The sequence below is a fragment of the Mus musculus genome, chromosome 18, assembly GCF_000001635.26.
Source record: "Mus musculus strain C57BL/6J chromosome 18, GRCm38.p6 C57BL/6J".
In the NCBI taxonomy this organism is placed as follows: domain Eukaryota; kingdom Metazoa; phylum Chordata; class Mammalia; order Rodentia; family Muridae; genus Mus; species Mus musculus.
The window spans coordinates 78,779,836-78,796,559 of NC_000084.6; the positions used below are offsets into that span (position 1 = coordinate 78,779,836).

A 16,724-nucleotide genomic window follows, 5' to 3' on the forward strand; every position below is an offset into this window, starting at 1 on the left:
CCTGGTGCTAGAGAGAGTAAAAAGCAGAGGAAGTGAGAGAAATTAGAGCAAGACTGCAGAGATCTGGAGGGTAACTGCTGGCAAGGGCTTGGAGACTACTGAGGAATCGTGAAATCGTGAGCTGCAAGGGGTGGACTTGGTAAACACAGGACGTCAGGAAACATAGAGGTTGAGACCATGGGCTTGGAGAGCCTACTGCCCATCAATCGGCTGTTGGGCGATGGGGTCTCTCTTCTTAGATTCCTTTTCTGAAAATAAGGTATCGTTTATTTCCCAGAACTCTGTGTAGGTTATCTATCTGTGAGAAGAGATATCCATCACTCACTCTTGGCTCTATTAGTTACTAAAAATCTGATGAAGAGCCAATGATTGTCACCCTTTAGTTGTTTCTCCTAGACTGGTATTAGAATATGCTAGAATAAAGACAGTCTTTAATGGTATCTTTCCTTCCTAGTTCTCAGGTGACCTTTCTTTCTTAGATCGTACATGTGATGAAACAGTACGCGTATACAGTGTCTATGAATGGCTGGGTCAAGAGAAAGCACTTTTATGTTTTGAGTAGATCATCCCTAGGTGGCTTTTATTAGTGTATCCATTTCTTTAGCCTTTGAAAAGAAAAATTCCTGAAAGGACTGGGAATGTAATTTAGTAAGAAAGTACCCCCGGTACATGGGTGCTGCCGAGGTTCCATCTGCAGTATCACATGAAAGATAAAAGCGGGCTGGGCGGGGGTGCAGGGACGACAAGGTACAGGTTCCGTATTCCTAATCTACAAACCTAAATCTCCAAACTTTAGAATTCCAAATGCTGAAGCACAAATGTGAAGCTGCCAATGGAACAGTCCATTCCTGACTCCTTGGATGTGTCTCAGTCAAAAAGCAGCTGCACTAAAAATAGCAAACGGACTAAGGAAGTACTCGTCCCTCCATACTTAGTTCTACTCCTTCACAACAGGTAAGAAACGGAAATGTTCTAAATGTCCTTCAACTGATGAATGGTAATGGAAATGTGGCACATATACAATCGAATTATATTCTGCTGTAAGGAAAAATGAAGTCCTGTACTGTGCCCCCCCTGCCACCACCCAGTGGTGGTGGGCACATTATCATATACTATCATATATTATCAAACGAAAGCCGAGTGCCAGGTGAGGTTCGAGTTGTTCACCAAGAGCGATCTATGTGGTCTCCCAAACAATAAAGACAATCTCAGTGCTCTTGGTTTCCTGCCAGAATGTGACAGTAAGGTTCTCTTGCTTAAAATAGCATATACTTTGGTCGCAGGACTTGGAGATATGGAGCTGGTACTGGCCTGGAAGCTTTCTGCCTGATGGCTAACTCTACTTGTACTGGAAGGTGCTATGAAAGCCACGAGGGGAGAAAAGTTTGCAATAGTTCTACCCAGATGCAAATTCTTCACATTGCAATACCGATCAGGTGAGCAAGATATGTTCCACAGTGAAATTTTGGTACTCATTTGTTGGAAGTAATTAAGATCTGTCTTACTGGAATTCAGGCTCCACTCAATAGAAGAAACTCAAGATGGTATTGTAAACCAAGAACCCATGGATGAAAAGACTGCAGATGAGAACCTACTATTATCTTTTGGTTCAATTAATTCAGCCTTCTAAATACTCATGCTTAAAGTACAGAGAGGAAGTGACTGTGGAGTGTCCTATTCAACTGGCACATATATGACATCACCCCTATACCCAAGGCTCAGGGAACATCATGGAAGAGGGAGTGGAAAGATAGAAATATCCAGAGAACTGGAAGGATAGCTGCAGAATAGTCTCTCTTGGGCACTCAAGATCTCTTAGCAATATGGTTGTCAGCACAAAACACAGTAGTCAATATTCTAGCAAAGACAGAGGAAGGAATCACAATGACCCCTCTCTAGCTGAAGAGCTACAGGCGGATGGGAGAGAGAAGGAGAGTCAATTTTCTTCAAGGATGGGTCCTTGGCAGATTACTTATCCCCAAGTGGGTCAAGCCTACATTCATGTGTGTGTGTATACATATACATATGTGTGCATACACATATACACACGTGCAACACACATATATATGCAACATTAACTAGATATAGTAGAATTCACATCATATAAATTACCGAAAAAGAGGACAAGATTTTGAAAAGTGGATGTTGGGGAGGAGGAGGAGTTATGATGAAAATACATTGCTCTTTCATCTGTGAAATTCTCAAAATAAAATAATCAAAACAGAGTATGAGGTATAAATAAAATGTATTGAATTTCATGTTAAGCTTGGGGCTTACCACCTATTCCTTCCGCCCAGCCATTGGCCATGGCTTCTTTACCGACAGATCAAAAACCAACTGGTGAACAGGACAGCATCAGAACCACCTCCACATTTTACACTTAAGATGTTTCAATACGTATATGCATCTTGTTTTTTTCTGCTGTGTGACTGCAGAGCCTTGGGAATGTGCCACATATGATCCTTAAACACTAGTTTTAAAAGTGCGCCTTGAAGGTTTTCTTTGGTTTTCCAGTTGTTTTCCCCTTCACATTGTTAACTTATTAAACTTGCCATGAGAGCACTCTGGTTCTGTGAGGAATATACCTTATTCTCAGGTACAGAGCTGAAGGTTTCCTGCAGCGCCCATTTCCCTGACACCACCGGAAGGTGTTTCGATGTTGGCAACATTTCATTCTTGCTTTTGGGGGTTCAGAGTCCAGTCACCTCACATTTAGTCATGACCCGGTATCCCAGTTGCATTTACAGATAATAAAGACTATTGTTTGATATAAGATCATTTCAACTGGTGAGAAGAAACCGGCCCCATTGATCTACTGTGTTAGAGAACAAAGTCACCATGGTGAGGACTTTAAAGGACAGGTTGGTTTATCTACTGAAAGGACCATCTTGATTTTTTTTTTTGATGTTCTGGATAAAACTGTTGGATATCTTGGTATGTACATGCAAATGGCCCCCACATTCTCAATCACTTCTGGGCCCAAGCATTTCTGACTAGATACCCAATGTGCAATTGCTTTTAAATTAACTAACCAATTAACTTCTGATAGTATGGAGGAGTCCGATGCATATCAGAACAAGTACTTTACTGCTGACCCACACTCCCAGAACCTGGTCCTTGCTGTTACGAATGTATTTACTTATTTGTTTGTTAACTTAAACTCAATAAGTAGCTGTGGATGGCCTTGAACTTACAATCCTTGTGTCTCCACCCCCTGAGGTCTGGGGTCATAGATATTCACCCCAGTGTTCCATGTTGGTGTTTATTTACTTATTACATTTATTATGGGGCCATTTGCGTTGCGACAATTAGTTTTATTTTTGACAGTTCCACAGACACCTACAGTGTATTGTGATGTCACTTACCACCCCATGATGAGAGGACTTCTTAAGCATCTGTCTTCCATATGGGCAAAGAACTCACCTGCATCCGATGTTGCTGCAGATGCAGCAAGGAGAGATAACACGGGTGCTGAGGGAATCGCAACACTGTCCACTGCAGTTGGCTTCTTCCTGGCCATCATGGCAGATATTGAGCCCTCGCTCTTACTGTGTGCTGCTGTCTGGTCCACTTTTAAGTGGGGACTTGGCATCCCTGTAAAACAATAATCCCAGAACCTGTAGTTGATTTAAGGGAACAGCAAGGCAACCATCATAAAGCCCGAACTTAATCTGAGTAAATAGTCCAACTGTTTGTCCTCCTTCCAGTGCAGCAAGTTGAGAATACTTAAAGAGAAAAATAATCATGGTTAATTTGACTGTGAGGTTAGGACTAGGGGTTCGTTTGGAAGGGATTCACCTGACTCCTACTGACCCTAGTGAGGCTTCCATCTCACCTAGCTGGGAAGACATGAGTACCAGAGGAGCAAACAGCACACGACCAATTGCAGTGAGTGAATTAACGCTAGGCACTTGGAATGTGTTCCAGGACACACACTGTTCTTTGAAAGTCTCTAACATTATTGCTAATGTGTGTCTATTATTATTATTATTATTATTATTATTATTATTATTATTATTATCATCATCATCATCATCATCATCATCATTATTATTATTATAGACGTAAATATAGCCATGACTTGCTCGTAAGTAATTTAAACCAGTAAGTAAAGGCTCAGCTCTCTTTCCTGATCTGGTTAAGTATATAGAGGCACCTATCTACATTCCTAGCTGTAAACTATGTCCAAGCCTAGAGGGTTGAGTGTGCTCGATCCATGTCAAATGGCTTTCTACTCAGGCTCTCTGTAGGCTGTAAGCTGCTAAGACCAACAGTAACACATTAGGTTTTATCAGTTATTCTTGACACTATTCTTTTCCATGCCAATCAACCTGAGTTATAGAGTCCCTTCCTTAGAACAATGTTACCTCAATCACTATACTGAGATCACCTTTAATCTCTTTGGCTCCATGGCAGTCCAGTGAGGTGTGACTGTAGCTATTATTATTATTGTCTTGGTTTTACAGATGAGAAGAACATCCTTTTGCAGAGCTTAAGGAAAAGGTAAATAAAGTCCTTACCCTCTTTGGTAGAGTTGGGTATCTCCAGTTGCCAAATGATAAAGCCAGGATCATCTTGATCCATTGGACCATACAACACTGACCACAAACCAAGTCCGTCCCAGCATGCTCCATGCTGAGGGCACAGAGGTTTTACTACACAACTGAATAAAGCACCTGAAGAGTGGGTCATGCTAACAGTTTGTTTTCTCCCCTGCCACTCTCCTTCTACTCTGTTCTTGTCTCAGAAACTTAAGATGCCATGAATAATAAGTTTTTTTTTTTTGCACTTTCATGAATTGAACTTGCATTTCCGAGTATTTTGAAGGTAGAAAGAGTCAAAGGTCAAATGATATGGGAAAATATCACAAGGTACACTCTTCGGGATACCCAAAAGTCCGCAGAGTGCTCTATTAGCAGAATATGCAGGTGTGCTTAAGATAGACTGAGCATAGCACCCAGAAGATCTACAATCACATATAAGAATATCCATCCAAATTGCTACCAGAAGCTACTGTAAGGAAGGAGGCATCAGGGCCTGGTGTAGAATAGGAAGTGAGGGCTATGAAGAGTTCCCCTTTACGTCTCAAGACTTTACTGTTTCATATATACCATACGTATCATAATGCGATTATACATGTATATATAAGGAAGGGGAAAGGCCTCACTTTATAGTCCAGGCTATTCTGGAACTACATAGCCTCAGCTGGCCTACCACTCAGGTGGCAATCCTCCTGTCTCAGTCTCCTAAGAGTTGGGTTTATAAGTATAAACCACTGTTTCTAGAAACTCTTAATATTTTGGAAATTACAAACATACATTGACTTTCTTTTTTTCATTGAGAAAACAGAACTTGGGGGGAAGCAAATACAAATTGATAAATGTCTTAGAGTGTGATATTGGGGTAGTTTGTGGCTGATAACAAGTCTGATCTGATAGTCGGACCAGTAGGCAGGAAACAAGGCAAAGCGAAGCAAATCAAGGCAAAACAAAACAAAACAAAACTCCGGTTTTTTGGTTCTCTCCAAGACCACAGCAGTATTCCTTCTAAACACACTTTGGAATGATAAGCTATCAGCATTCATTACACCGAACAACTGGCACTTTGGAAAAGTCACCGACAAGCCATTTTTGTACCTGTAGATGCAGGTTAAGCAGGTACCTTTCTATTTAAATTATGACGTGTTTGGGGAGTGGAGGCAATAAACAGGGTTATTAGATGAATATTTAACCCCCACTTGGGAACAGACTGATTTCCAGTCATTTCAGTTGTACCCATTTTCATGCAAATGTTTACAATCTAAATTAGTCTCAGTCCACATCATCTCATTAGAGCTGGTGTGAGCGTACCTCTGCTGGGTACACTTGCCACTCAAGTGTTTACGATACAGACTACGTTAAATGCCATAAAACCACACTAAAAACACTCAGTCATTCAGATCACTGCTGTGCAGCTTCTGCAAAGACCCTAGACAATTTAGGAGTTGTCAACTTCTAAAATTATATCTAAGAGAAGGAACAGGAAACTAGCCCTAATATTTTCCTCAGTCATTTTTGGATTTTGAAGGGATGATGGACACCCGGAAACAGCATGTAGGGACAAGATTATCAGATAAATTTTGAATGAAGGGAATCACCCTTTCTGAGAGCAGAGGTCTGGAGAGCATGGAAGGGGGGAGGGAGCAGCCCCTTGGGAAGTGACATTGTGCAGGTGGTCCATGATGGGACACTTGGAGAGTTTCTTCCCAGACTGGGCCTGGCTTCTCTCTCTGTTCATAGGAACTGGAGTTTTAGAGGCAGGAAATCGATTCTTTAAAAAGAGAAGAGAAAAGACTGAAAGAACCAGAGTCTTGCACATCCTGAGCCATTGCAAGAACCCCTGTTTAGAAGCGAGCGTGCAGAAGGACTGGGTATGGGGAGGGATCATCACGGAGATTCAGTAGGGAGTCTGTACAGAGAACATGCTTGGTAGATGAGTTCTGATTTTTCCTGTATTCCAACACAAAGGATGGTCCACTGATGTTTACATATTTAGAGGCCAATGTGCTTTTAAAGGGAGAAATAATGACACTCATCACTTCATTAATCTAACATCTGCTCATCATTAAACCACAGAGTTGAGAGAAAATTTAAAAGTTACTTATATGGAAATAGATCACAGTAACCTGTTGACCTCTATTGATAAATTTTAAAATTCTCTTTGTAACTATGGTACAGCAGACCCCAGCGACAGTCACTCATTTTCAAAGGTAATTTCTCAGACCACTTATCCCCTCAAATCTCTACCTGGGCATCGTGTTTGCATTAGGGGCTTGATTTATGGATTCATCTCCTGAGAGGAAGAAGCTGACTTCCTGTTGCCTTGGTTACTTGGAACTCAGTTCAAGGTTAAACTACTCCCAATCAAAATCACTGACAGGCGCTGAATCCAGTGGCCAGGTTATTGACTGCCCCAGAATGCGGAAAGGTCAGGGACCAACGCACTGTTTACTGCCTTACGGGCAAGTCAATAGCTTCAATAGTTTGATTCCCTTCCTTCTGAAGAAGAAGTAGCTACTCAATTACCTCTTCCCCAGGTTATTCAAGGTCACAAGGGTCACGGTGGAATCCGGAGTCTATGATGGCTGACTTTCTCAGGATCCCTTTAATGAGCTCAGTGACCTCGGCAAGAAAAACCCAACCTGCTCTTCAGTAATTTGTATGTTGCTCTTAGGTTCATAAAGCCAGTTTCCTTTTGTTTCTCATTTCTTTACAGGGAAAAGGAAACAATGACACACAAATATCCTTCACAGGATGGAAAATTTCTAGTAGGTGAGAAAACAGATTCAAGAGAGGTCATATGATTGGCCTAAGACCATACAAAAGGACCCCAATCTTCAACTCACTCTTGGGTCCTCCACATGGCCCATCCAATTGAGGAATCCCACAGATTTCACCAAGGTACACCCACCATAGAGAACCGTGTATCTGGCAGCCAGAACTTGACTCATGTAGCCTTGATGACTAGATTAATTAATTTTCAAATTCTAACATTTGCAAATGCAGCTGCTACCACAGTGGAGGTGTATGCTGGTGTGGTGGGGCAAAGTAATGGACCTGGGATGGCTGGTCTTTCCCATCACCTCCTTGACCTCTACTGATTCTGAAGAATTCAAAATTTGGTATGAATAGGGAGTTAAAAATCCATTGATTGGTTAAGTAGCTTTTCAGTCTGCAAAGAATTTTGACACGCAGTGTGCTATTTGTGGATGGTAAGAGGTCCATGGTGAGGCCACTGCTTTCCATATGAGGGAACAGAGGCACAGCAAACCAGATCATGCATGTGAATGAAGTGATGCTCACCTCCATGTTTCACATTGAAGCTCTCCTCCACATGTCTCAATATTCTGACTGTGGGGTTTTTAAAATTTTAACAATCACTCACTTTCTGATTCTCCAGTTGCCAATTAATATTCAACTGTTGACCTTTTATATAGTATAGAGATAGAATTTACTCATCCCCAACAAAGAGAATCCATGTTACAGAAGAAACTGGATGCAGCTGTAAGAAACCTGCCAATCTTTGAAATAGTATTTTTCATGTGCCAAGTCCAGTAAACATTATTGTGCTTATTTAAAAATGTTCTTTATCATTTTTATTGTGTGTGCATATACGATGTGTGTGTGTGTGTGTGTGTGTGTGTGTGTGTGTGTATGCCACAGCAGACATGGAGAGATCAGAGAACAACTTTGTGGAGTTGCTTCTCACTTTCCATTTTTACATGGGTGGCAGTGATCCAACTCCTACGAGGCAGGCATAGCAAGTGCCTTTACTCGCTCAGCTAGTTCTCTGGCCCCAAAGTTTATTTTTGTTGCATCACGCTAACCATTCATCCACAAGTACATAGTCAAGATCTATCACACCAGAAATATGGCACTGATCAAAATGAAGTTCCCATTTTCTAAAAGAGTTTACTGTAATGATTTCTATAGAGCAAAGAGTAACCATGACTTTCCATGAGGGCGGGTACTAAAGGGCTGATGGATGTTAGCCATCAAGAAGCAGAGCCTCTACTCTTTATATGAAAGAGGCATCTTTATTAGAAAGAGGCATCACAGACAGACGGGTATGTCTGTCTTCATGGATCCTGAGTTTTGTTAAGAGGGACATTTGGAAATCAGCAAAAGGCACGGTACCCTGAGTACATAAGTCTTGGGACCTCAGGTCTTGAAAAGAGGAACAAAAGCTGGCTTTCAAGCAAAGAGTTCATAGACACCAAATAACCTTTTTTAAAACAAAAAACAAAAACAGGGATTACCATCACTAATTTTGTGACAGATGTGTTTTACTTCATTTTAACACTTTAAAAGATAAAACTTAGGCAAGGTCACTCACTCTTAATCGTAATACATTCCCACAGGCCTAGAGTTGATTAGTATGAAGCGAGCCATTGCTTCAGCAGTAACTATCCAAACTTGGAGGTTGTGATCTCTGTCTTACAGAGGTAGTGGAGCCACAGAGAAAGAGACACAAGGAAACAAACAAACAAAACTGATCAGCCTGACAAGATAGGAGGCCAAGTGAGTCTGCCCTGAATTAGGAAGCTAAGATAATACCCATGGGCTTGGAGAGGCTGAATTTCCACTCCTTTCTTCCTGCGTGTGCCAGACACTATAAGGTTCCACGGGCTCGAACTTTCCTTGAGTGGGAACACTTTTTCACACAAAGGTCTGTCTTGAAATGTGGGTAGAATTCAGTAACTAAGAGTGGAGAGACAGCCAGATAGAACAAGAAAGTGATAAAAACAAGAGGAAACCCAGCAATTCTTTCTGTAACCGAGAGAAGAAGTGTTATATAAAGCAAATACAGGGTGATGTATTGGGAAAGGCAGCAGTGCAAAGGAAGGGCAGTGTCCATCTACAGTCAGGTAGACTTAGTGTTTCTTTTCCAATCTACTGTTTCACCGTGCAAACTTCTGACCATAGGATCTAATCTTGATATGTAATATGTCTTTATTTCTCTGCCAATTCTTCTAGATATCCATGAAATGCTAATAGTCAGAAACCATGCATTTCTTTTGGTTCCTTACAAGTTAGTTTGATAGATATGAGATACTTGAAAAGGTTTGTGGAGTGGATGACTATATAGAATCAACACCCCTATCTTCAAGACTCAGGTATTGGTCATTGTTTTCATGAACTAAGCCACACATTCTTAATATCTAGAATTCATTTTTTGGTATAATGTAGAAGTTAAAAATATATTTCTTAGAGTAACACTTTACTAGATGTGTGATTTTTTTAAACAAGTAATGTTAGCTCTTGCCAGTTTCTTTGTCAGTTAAAGAGATCATTGTGAGAAATAAGCAAGCTTTGTATTATTAGAGGGGAAGTCATGTCCTGTCTTCCCTAAACGAATTACTCACAAGCTAATTCCTAGAGCCTGTGCTCGTGTACTGTAACAATCCAAAAGAGAATTAAGGTCGAAGACAGCTAGCCTATAGATACCTCTGATCAGCTGACCACAAGTAGGGACAGTATATGCATCTATCCAAATGACCAGAGCAGAATCACAAGAGACCAATACACTAGAAGTACAGGGCAGAGCAGAGATGAAAGGAGCATGTATGACAGTGGCAGAGGGACAGAAGCTTTGTCACTGGCCTTTAAGACACAAGAAAGGAGGTCAGAGGCCAAGGAATGCAGGTGATTTACAGAAGCCGAATATCAAAGAAATCACCCCCTTATAGCTCTCAGGAAATAATCTACTCTGGAGTTTTGCTCAGTGAGACCCACTTTGGACTTGTGATTTCCAATAATGTAATAAGATACATCTGCCTTATTTAAACATGCAAGTTTGTAGAAATCTGTTACAATAACAAGTGAAAACTAATATTAAAACAAAAATCATTCTTCCAGTGCCTCACCTTACTAAGTACCCATTATGTCAGCCATTACTATTTCTCAGTGACACACTCTTAGTACTAACTGTCTCATTTAAAACTTACTCCTCACGTTTAAGTTATGTCTGTGACCTGAACCGCTTCGATCCCTCAGGAGTCAATGTGCTTAGTCTTTTAAAAATACATTTCCAGCATGAAACTGACTCAAATAAATTGTTTGATGACTATGTATAGTCAATAAATCACATTAGAGGTAAGCATATTGATAAGAGGAGAAATAAGAGACTGGAATTAAGAGAAACTGCCTTTCTCCATACCTGTCGGACCGTGTAAGGGATGCATTTCAGCGTCTGTCTTTGGGCCAGAATCTATTCCAGTCCATTATTCAGATTCTAAGCTTTCAAATGCCACAGAGACGTTTAAACAGCATGATTTGTTCTCACCTCTCTTGTGTTAGAAGTGCATAGATGCGCTAAGGGGACCTGCTTTAATCGTAGATTCACACCTGAATGTAGTTTACATTACGTGATATGCTACAATGATCCCGATTAGTCTCTCTTGGTGTAGCAGTGGAAAGATTTGATGAGCAGAAAGGCATTTTTTTTCCTAAGTGCTCAATGATATCATACAGAAGACCCTCCCACTACCAAAACTGCAAAAAGAAGAGACATTCCAAGTCACAAGGCTTTGGAATGACACTGTATCTCAGATCTCAGGTCTGCTGAGAAGAATAACATATAGACAGAGAGAAAAGTCTCCATCATGACCAAGATTCATAGAAACCTTTAGGATCTGATATGAATCTTGCTAAATTTTCCAAACACACACACACACACACACACACACACACACACACACACACACACACACACACACACACACACACTGTGTACACCACAAAAGGACAAAGGGCAGATAAATCCAATGTAATGCTGATGTAATTTCATCCATGATTTAAAAAATGCAGACAATAGGGTTGCCTGTCCATGGAAAATATAATAAGGGGGTTTACAAAAGGTAATAACAAGGGAGGAACAAATCCTCACATGTAATTAAAACCAATTTAATAGTACAATGCTTCTAGTATACTCTTTATACCCTTGGGGAGCAGGTCAGTTACAGATTTACGACTGAAATGTGTATAAAGCTTTGCAATAGGCTGTTGCGGAATACATAGTGACTTTAGTAAAGTAAGGTAAGATAGTTTCTTTGGGATGGAAATCAGTCCCCACCCCTGCTGAGAGGAAACAACTTATTTTTACCTAGTTTTACATTGCATTCATCTTCTCATCTGCTCAGGCCAGCTTGTTGGCTGTTGTTTCAAGGGTTTGAATTTTCCAACATCACAGAACAAGTTTACCTGTCCCCCTCGTGCATGCTTGTGAGTCTCTATTCACAGGGCAGCCTAGAAGTAATAAATGTGCTATAAACTAGAGGACTATTGTTTCTGGAAGATTCTCAAGAATGTGCAGGCAGGGCTTTAGCAATCAGCATGCGTCAGTGCAAGCATCTTCTGCGATGGCTTTGTGGCTACCTCTAGAGTATACGGTCGCACAGCACATCTGTGTGGCAATACAGACCTCCATGCGATGCTAACTGGGTCACCTCATTTGCATTTTGATTACTGCTTATTTAGAAGGCACACCAAGAAAAAGCTTCGGATCGGAAGGTTAGTGCATGTGTGTATATAAATATATGTATAAATAGATAAATGCACATTTACTGGTTTGTAGGAGATCAGTTTTCTTATGCAGTCATCCTCCTGGCTATATCTATAGATATCTAATCACTAACAGTTTAATTATAAGTGTGATGATGAAATCTAATTATTCTCAGTCCACTGTTTCTGGCTAGAGAAATCAACTTAACACATATTTCCTTTGTTAAGTGGTCATTTCTTTATGCTAAGGGAGGAGAGCTCACTGTATTATGATCTTTAAGGAATTTCTTGAAAGTGTCTGCTTTATCCCATTATTTGAATTCATCGTACTGGGTAGAAATGCACTGGGATTGTGTACAGGTGTGCAGAGTCACACATGGACTGTGTGCCGGTAAAGCTCTCTTCTGGGCAATAGAAGAAAGAAAGAAAGAAAAAAACACAGAAGCACAGTAACTCAGACCCATCATTAGATAGATCTCCTAATCTTTATCTCTAGTAGTTCAGTCAGACGAGCTAATACCATGATGATGGCTTTGAAATCTCTTAGGAATTGGATGAGGAGAAGCGATAGTGATGAACTCCCAGCTAATAAACACAGAGTGCTTATTTCGGCAGAATGATCAATTTCTAGATGTCCTGAGGCTTGTCTGATACAGTTGATTTACTCATCCTCGCCTACCTCACTAATAAAGCCAAAGTCCACCATCAGATTACAGAGGTGCCTGGAATTTCTTAAAGGGGCAGGGGGAAAAAAATCAAGGGAATGCTCACCATCTCTTTGTACAAATCCTTCCTGCCCCCCATCCTTGGAACCCGAGCTGCTTTTCTAGGTTGATACTCTGTACTCAATAGACTTTGGGCTAGTACAGTAATAAAGGCAATTAATTTGTTATCTTGTTAGTGGGAATTTAATGCAATGATCTAAAAGAACTCTTACATATTGTGATAAACTTTAGTGCCTCCGGGTGGCTCCTCTTGCATTGGGCTCATTTCACATCTCATCCATTATGTAAATGAGATTTGGAAATAGTTGAGTCTCTCTAATGTAGTTCAACTCTGACGGATTGGAGATAGTGGGCCTTCCGGAAACTAATGAGGTTAAAAGCATCTCAACATTGCTTTGTACTTGGTTGATTCTGCAAGGCCCTGTTCGAGAAGTGAAAGCAATGCACTTTCTCAACCAGGTACTAAGGTACTTCTAGTGCTGCCCAGCCCCTAAAGTGATCTAAAGCCAGTTTCATTAGCGGGATGCTGGTGCTGATTCCAATTATTCTGTGGCACTTAAAGCTAACTTGACGACACATCTTCACACTGTTGTGTGACCGATAATATGGTTTCACATGAAAGGGAAGCATTTCAGTAGTTAACATATTTAGGGAGGTCTTTCCGTCATGCAGGAAAGAGTGGGGGAATTTCCAGATGTAGACACTGTGGATAAAGAACCTGTGGTTACACTTGAGATCATAGAAGAAACTGTTACTACAGAGCTTTGGCACTAGTGAAGAGATTATGGCACTTTGCATTCAAAGAGTCATAGGAGTCAATCCAGCTACCCAGAGCCCATCGTGACAGAGGATAGATAATGAGGACTTCTGTATTCTGGGTTCCATTTGGCAGGCCAAGGAATGGGAGCTCCAAAAACAATCTGGTGTTTCAAAACAGAATAAAAACATCCACAGAAGCGGTCTCAAACCTGGCAAGGTCAAGGGGATTGGAGAGGGGAATGTGAGATGTTAGCTCACAAGAAAAAGCATCTGGGACAAATTATAATCTTTATCCCAGAAAAGGGAGGGGCTCAACGGAGAAAGTGAAAGCAAAGATAAGGAGATAGGAACATTTCATGCAGGAGGCAGAGTCTGAATGTGTTAGACCATGATTGGGAATAAACCACTTAAAGGGAAGGAGATTTAAGCTGGGGATAAGCCTGTGACCCTAGAGCCAGATGGACCTCAGCTGAAAATCCACACTCTATCACCTAAGTGGTGACCTCGTTTAAGTGATGTAACCTTTTAAAGCTTCACTTTCCTTACTTTGTAAGGAAAAAAGAAACTTTAATAAACTATCTAGCTTGGAGGGTTGTGATAGGGTTTAAACTGATGATGCCTGTGAAATGCTCACTCTGTGGCCATGACAGCAAACATCCTCAGAAGATGCCAGCTTGGGAGATGTCCAGAGAATTGGGGACATCACAAAGGCATCATCTAGCCCCCGTGAGGCCCCAAGTTCACTCTCCAGCACAGAGGGTGAAAACCAAACGCAAGCAGGAGGGACGCTACTAACAAAGGAGTCAAGGGAATGTCTAGACCTTAGAAGAAGCCTTGTTGACCAAGGAGGGCCCCACCTCTGCTGTCTTTTCTGAGTGTTGGGGCTCCAGGAAGGAATGTCATGTTAACTTCTAAATATTTAACTTGATGTTATGTTTTTCAGTAAATTGAGAGGTAATGGAAAGCAGTTTTATTTATGTGTTATTTCTCAAGAGTATTCTTGCCTACTGTGAACACAGCCATCCCAGGTCCTCTGGGGGGTCCTTAGCATGTAAGGAACAGTCCACTCATACAGCAGCCAACTACCTACTTGAAAAAATAAGATTCAGAAGCAAGAAATTTAAATAAAAATAACAATCTACCCTGAGTGGAAAAGACCACTCCTATTACCTTCCACGGCCCCTGGGACCAAGCTAGAGATTTACTGCAGTGAGTTTTAACTAGCATAATCTAAAGTACTAGTAAAATAATGAAATTTATTTATTGTTTAGATTCAACACAAACATACATAATGGAAATGGTTAAGAATAAGAATTTATGCTAATGACACCAAACTAAAGGCTACTGTGCCAACAACTGGATTATTTTTATGGAAGACGCATTTCAACATGGTTAAAAAGCTGAGCTCTGTGCTTATATTATTATCAAGGTTGAAGGCACAGCAGTATAAGTTAAGTGAGTCTTCTCAGTGATTCCATTCACTCAACAATATCACTTTTGTCTTTACCTCAGACCTAAATATAAAGATCCAAACGCAAGTCTCTGTTGTTAATGTGACAAAGAAAACCACAGGGAAGCTGATGCGGTAAGTATTTTATGATGAGTACCAAAGTCAGGTATAAGGGATGGGGTTTCATGGGATAAGAGGTGCCGCCTCCATTGGAACAGGAAAGGCATCATTGAGAACTGACACCTTACCGGATCTTCAACAAGTTGGAAGCATTGGCAGAGGTGCATGAGAGAAATCCCAAGAACCAGGGACAAAATGCCCAAATCAATAAAGTGAAAAATGAAGGTGGATTTGGGGAAAGGCAAGAATGCCTGTGGCTAACGTGCAGGTCTCCTGAGTGGGAGGGAAGGTGAAGTGTCATAGATAAGGTAGCTTGGGATGGTACAAAGAGCTAGGGTTTCACTTGTGAGAAAGGAGTGCTCCGGAAACATTGCTAAGGCAGACACATGCAGTAGCAGTGGCTTGCCTTTTATTGTACAACTTGGGTTAAAGGGAAGAAAGCTGCTCCCTGTGGATCTGTGGACATGATCATCAGGTACAAAACCTTTGTAAATCATGGGTATAAATCACACCTTCAGTAAAGAGGTTACCTTGTGTGTCCTGCTTTCCCTAAATCACGTTTGCTCTCTACATTCTGTTTTCTCCACACTTGCTCAGTTAGAAGTTCCTTTCTAAGGTTGATGGGGGAAACAGTGAGGTGTCAGCCATGGTTCTTGGTTGGGAAACACCTAGTTCTGTACTGAAGTCATGGTTTTGTAAATAAAATCTTATGTGTTTATTTAGCCAGCTCACTACTTGCAGAACATTGCAGACAAGGGCTTTAGCAAATTAAAACACATGCTGAAGGAAGAGAAGTTTGGGGTCTGCATGTTCTTCTTGTATGGTTCTTATCACACTGTAGTGGGATTTTCCTGACTCTACAGAATGCATATTTACAGTTTTGAAGGACTCCATGAAAAACACAAAGTCTCCGATTAAGAAATGCTTGACACAGGACAGAAAACAGAGATTTGGAAAAGCGGTGACAACTGAATGAAGTAGCAACCAGAAGTGGCTGTTGCACTGGTGAGTGAACAGTAGGTAGAAATCAAACAGGTAGTTTAACGAGGCAAACGAAGACAGGAAGGGAAAAGCATCCAATTACTCTGGAATACTAATGTCAATTTTTCATTTTTTACTTTGGGACAGTGTCTCATTATGCATTTCTGTCTGACCTGGAAGCAGAGTGGACTAGGCTTGTCTCAGATCCCCAGAGATCCTTCTGCCTTTGCTTCTTCAATGATGGGATTAAAGTGTACGCCAACACACTTGGTTAACGTCAATTCTTAAAGAGGTGGCTGTACTACAGCTTTAAATGACATCTTGCAAGTTGTTGAAAAAAGTCAAGATAGTTAATAATACAGATTCCAAACAAGATTACTTTATTAAGTCAATACTCATAGTTTGTCTCATGTCAAGTTTTTCACACTAGTGCATTGACATATATTGTGACTATTATTATACTTATTCTTTTTTCCATTTAATTACTCCAACATATATGAGCAACTGTAATGGGGAAAAAAAGGATTTTTGTAGACCTTGCTTTTGTTCTACCACACAAGGATGAGAAGCAATAGTATAAATTTAAGAAAAGACTAGTCATTGAACCAGTGATAAACCATACCAATTCAACTTCCTCCCACCACTGGG

The 16,724-nt window shown here is 40.8% G+C and overlaps 1 protein-coding gene across 1 annotated transcript in view; it reads right to left on the reverse strand.

Moving 5' to 3' along the window:
• Setbp1 (SET binding protein 1) overlaps positions 1–16,724 on the reverse strand; it is a 360,067-nt gene that overhangs the window by 29,458 nt on the left and 313,885 nt on the right. The window contains exon 5 of the mRNA NM_053099.3: positions 3,424–3,594. Coding sequence (NP_444329.2) covers positions 3,424–3,594 — 171 coding nt within the window. The remainder of the gene's footprint in view (positions 1–3,423; positions 3,595–16,724) is intronic.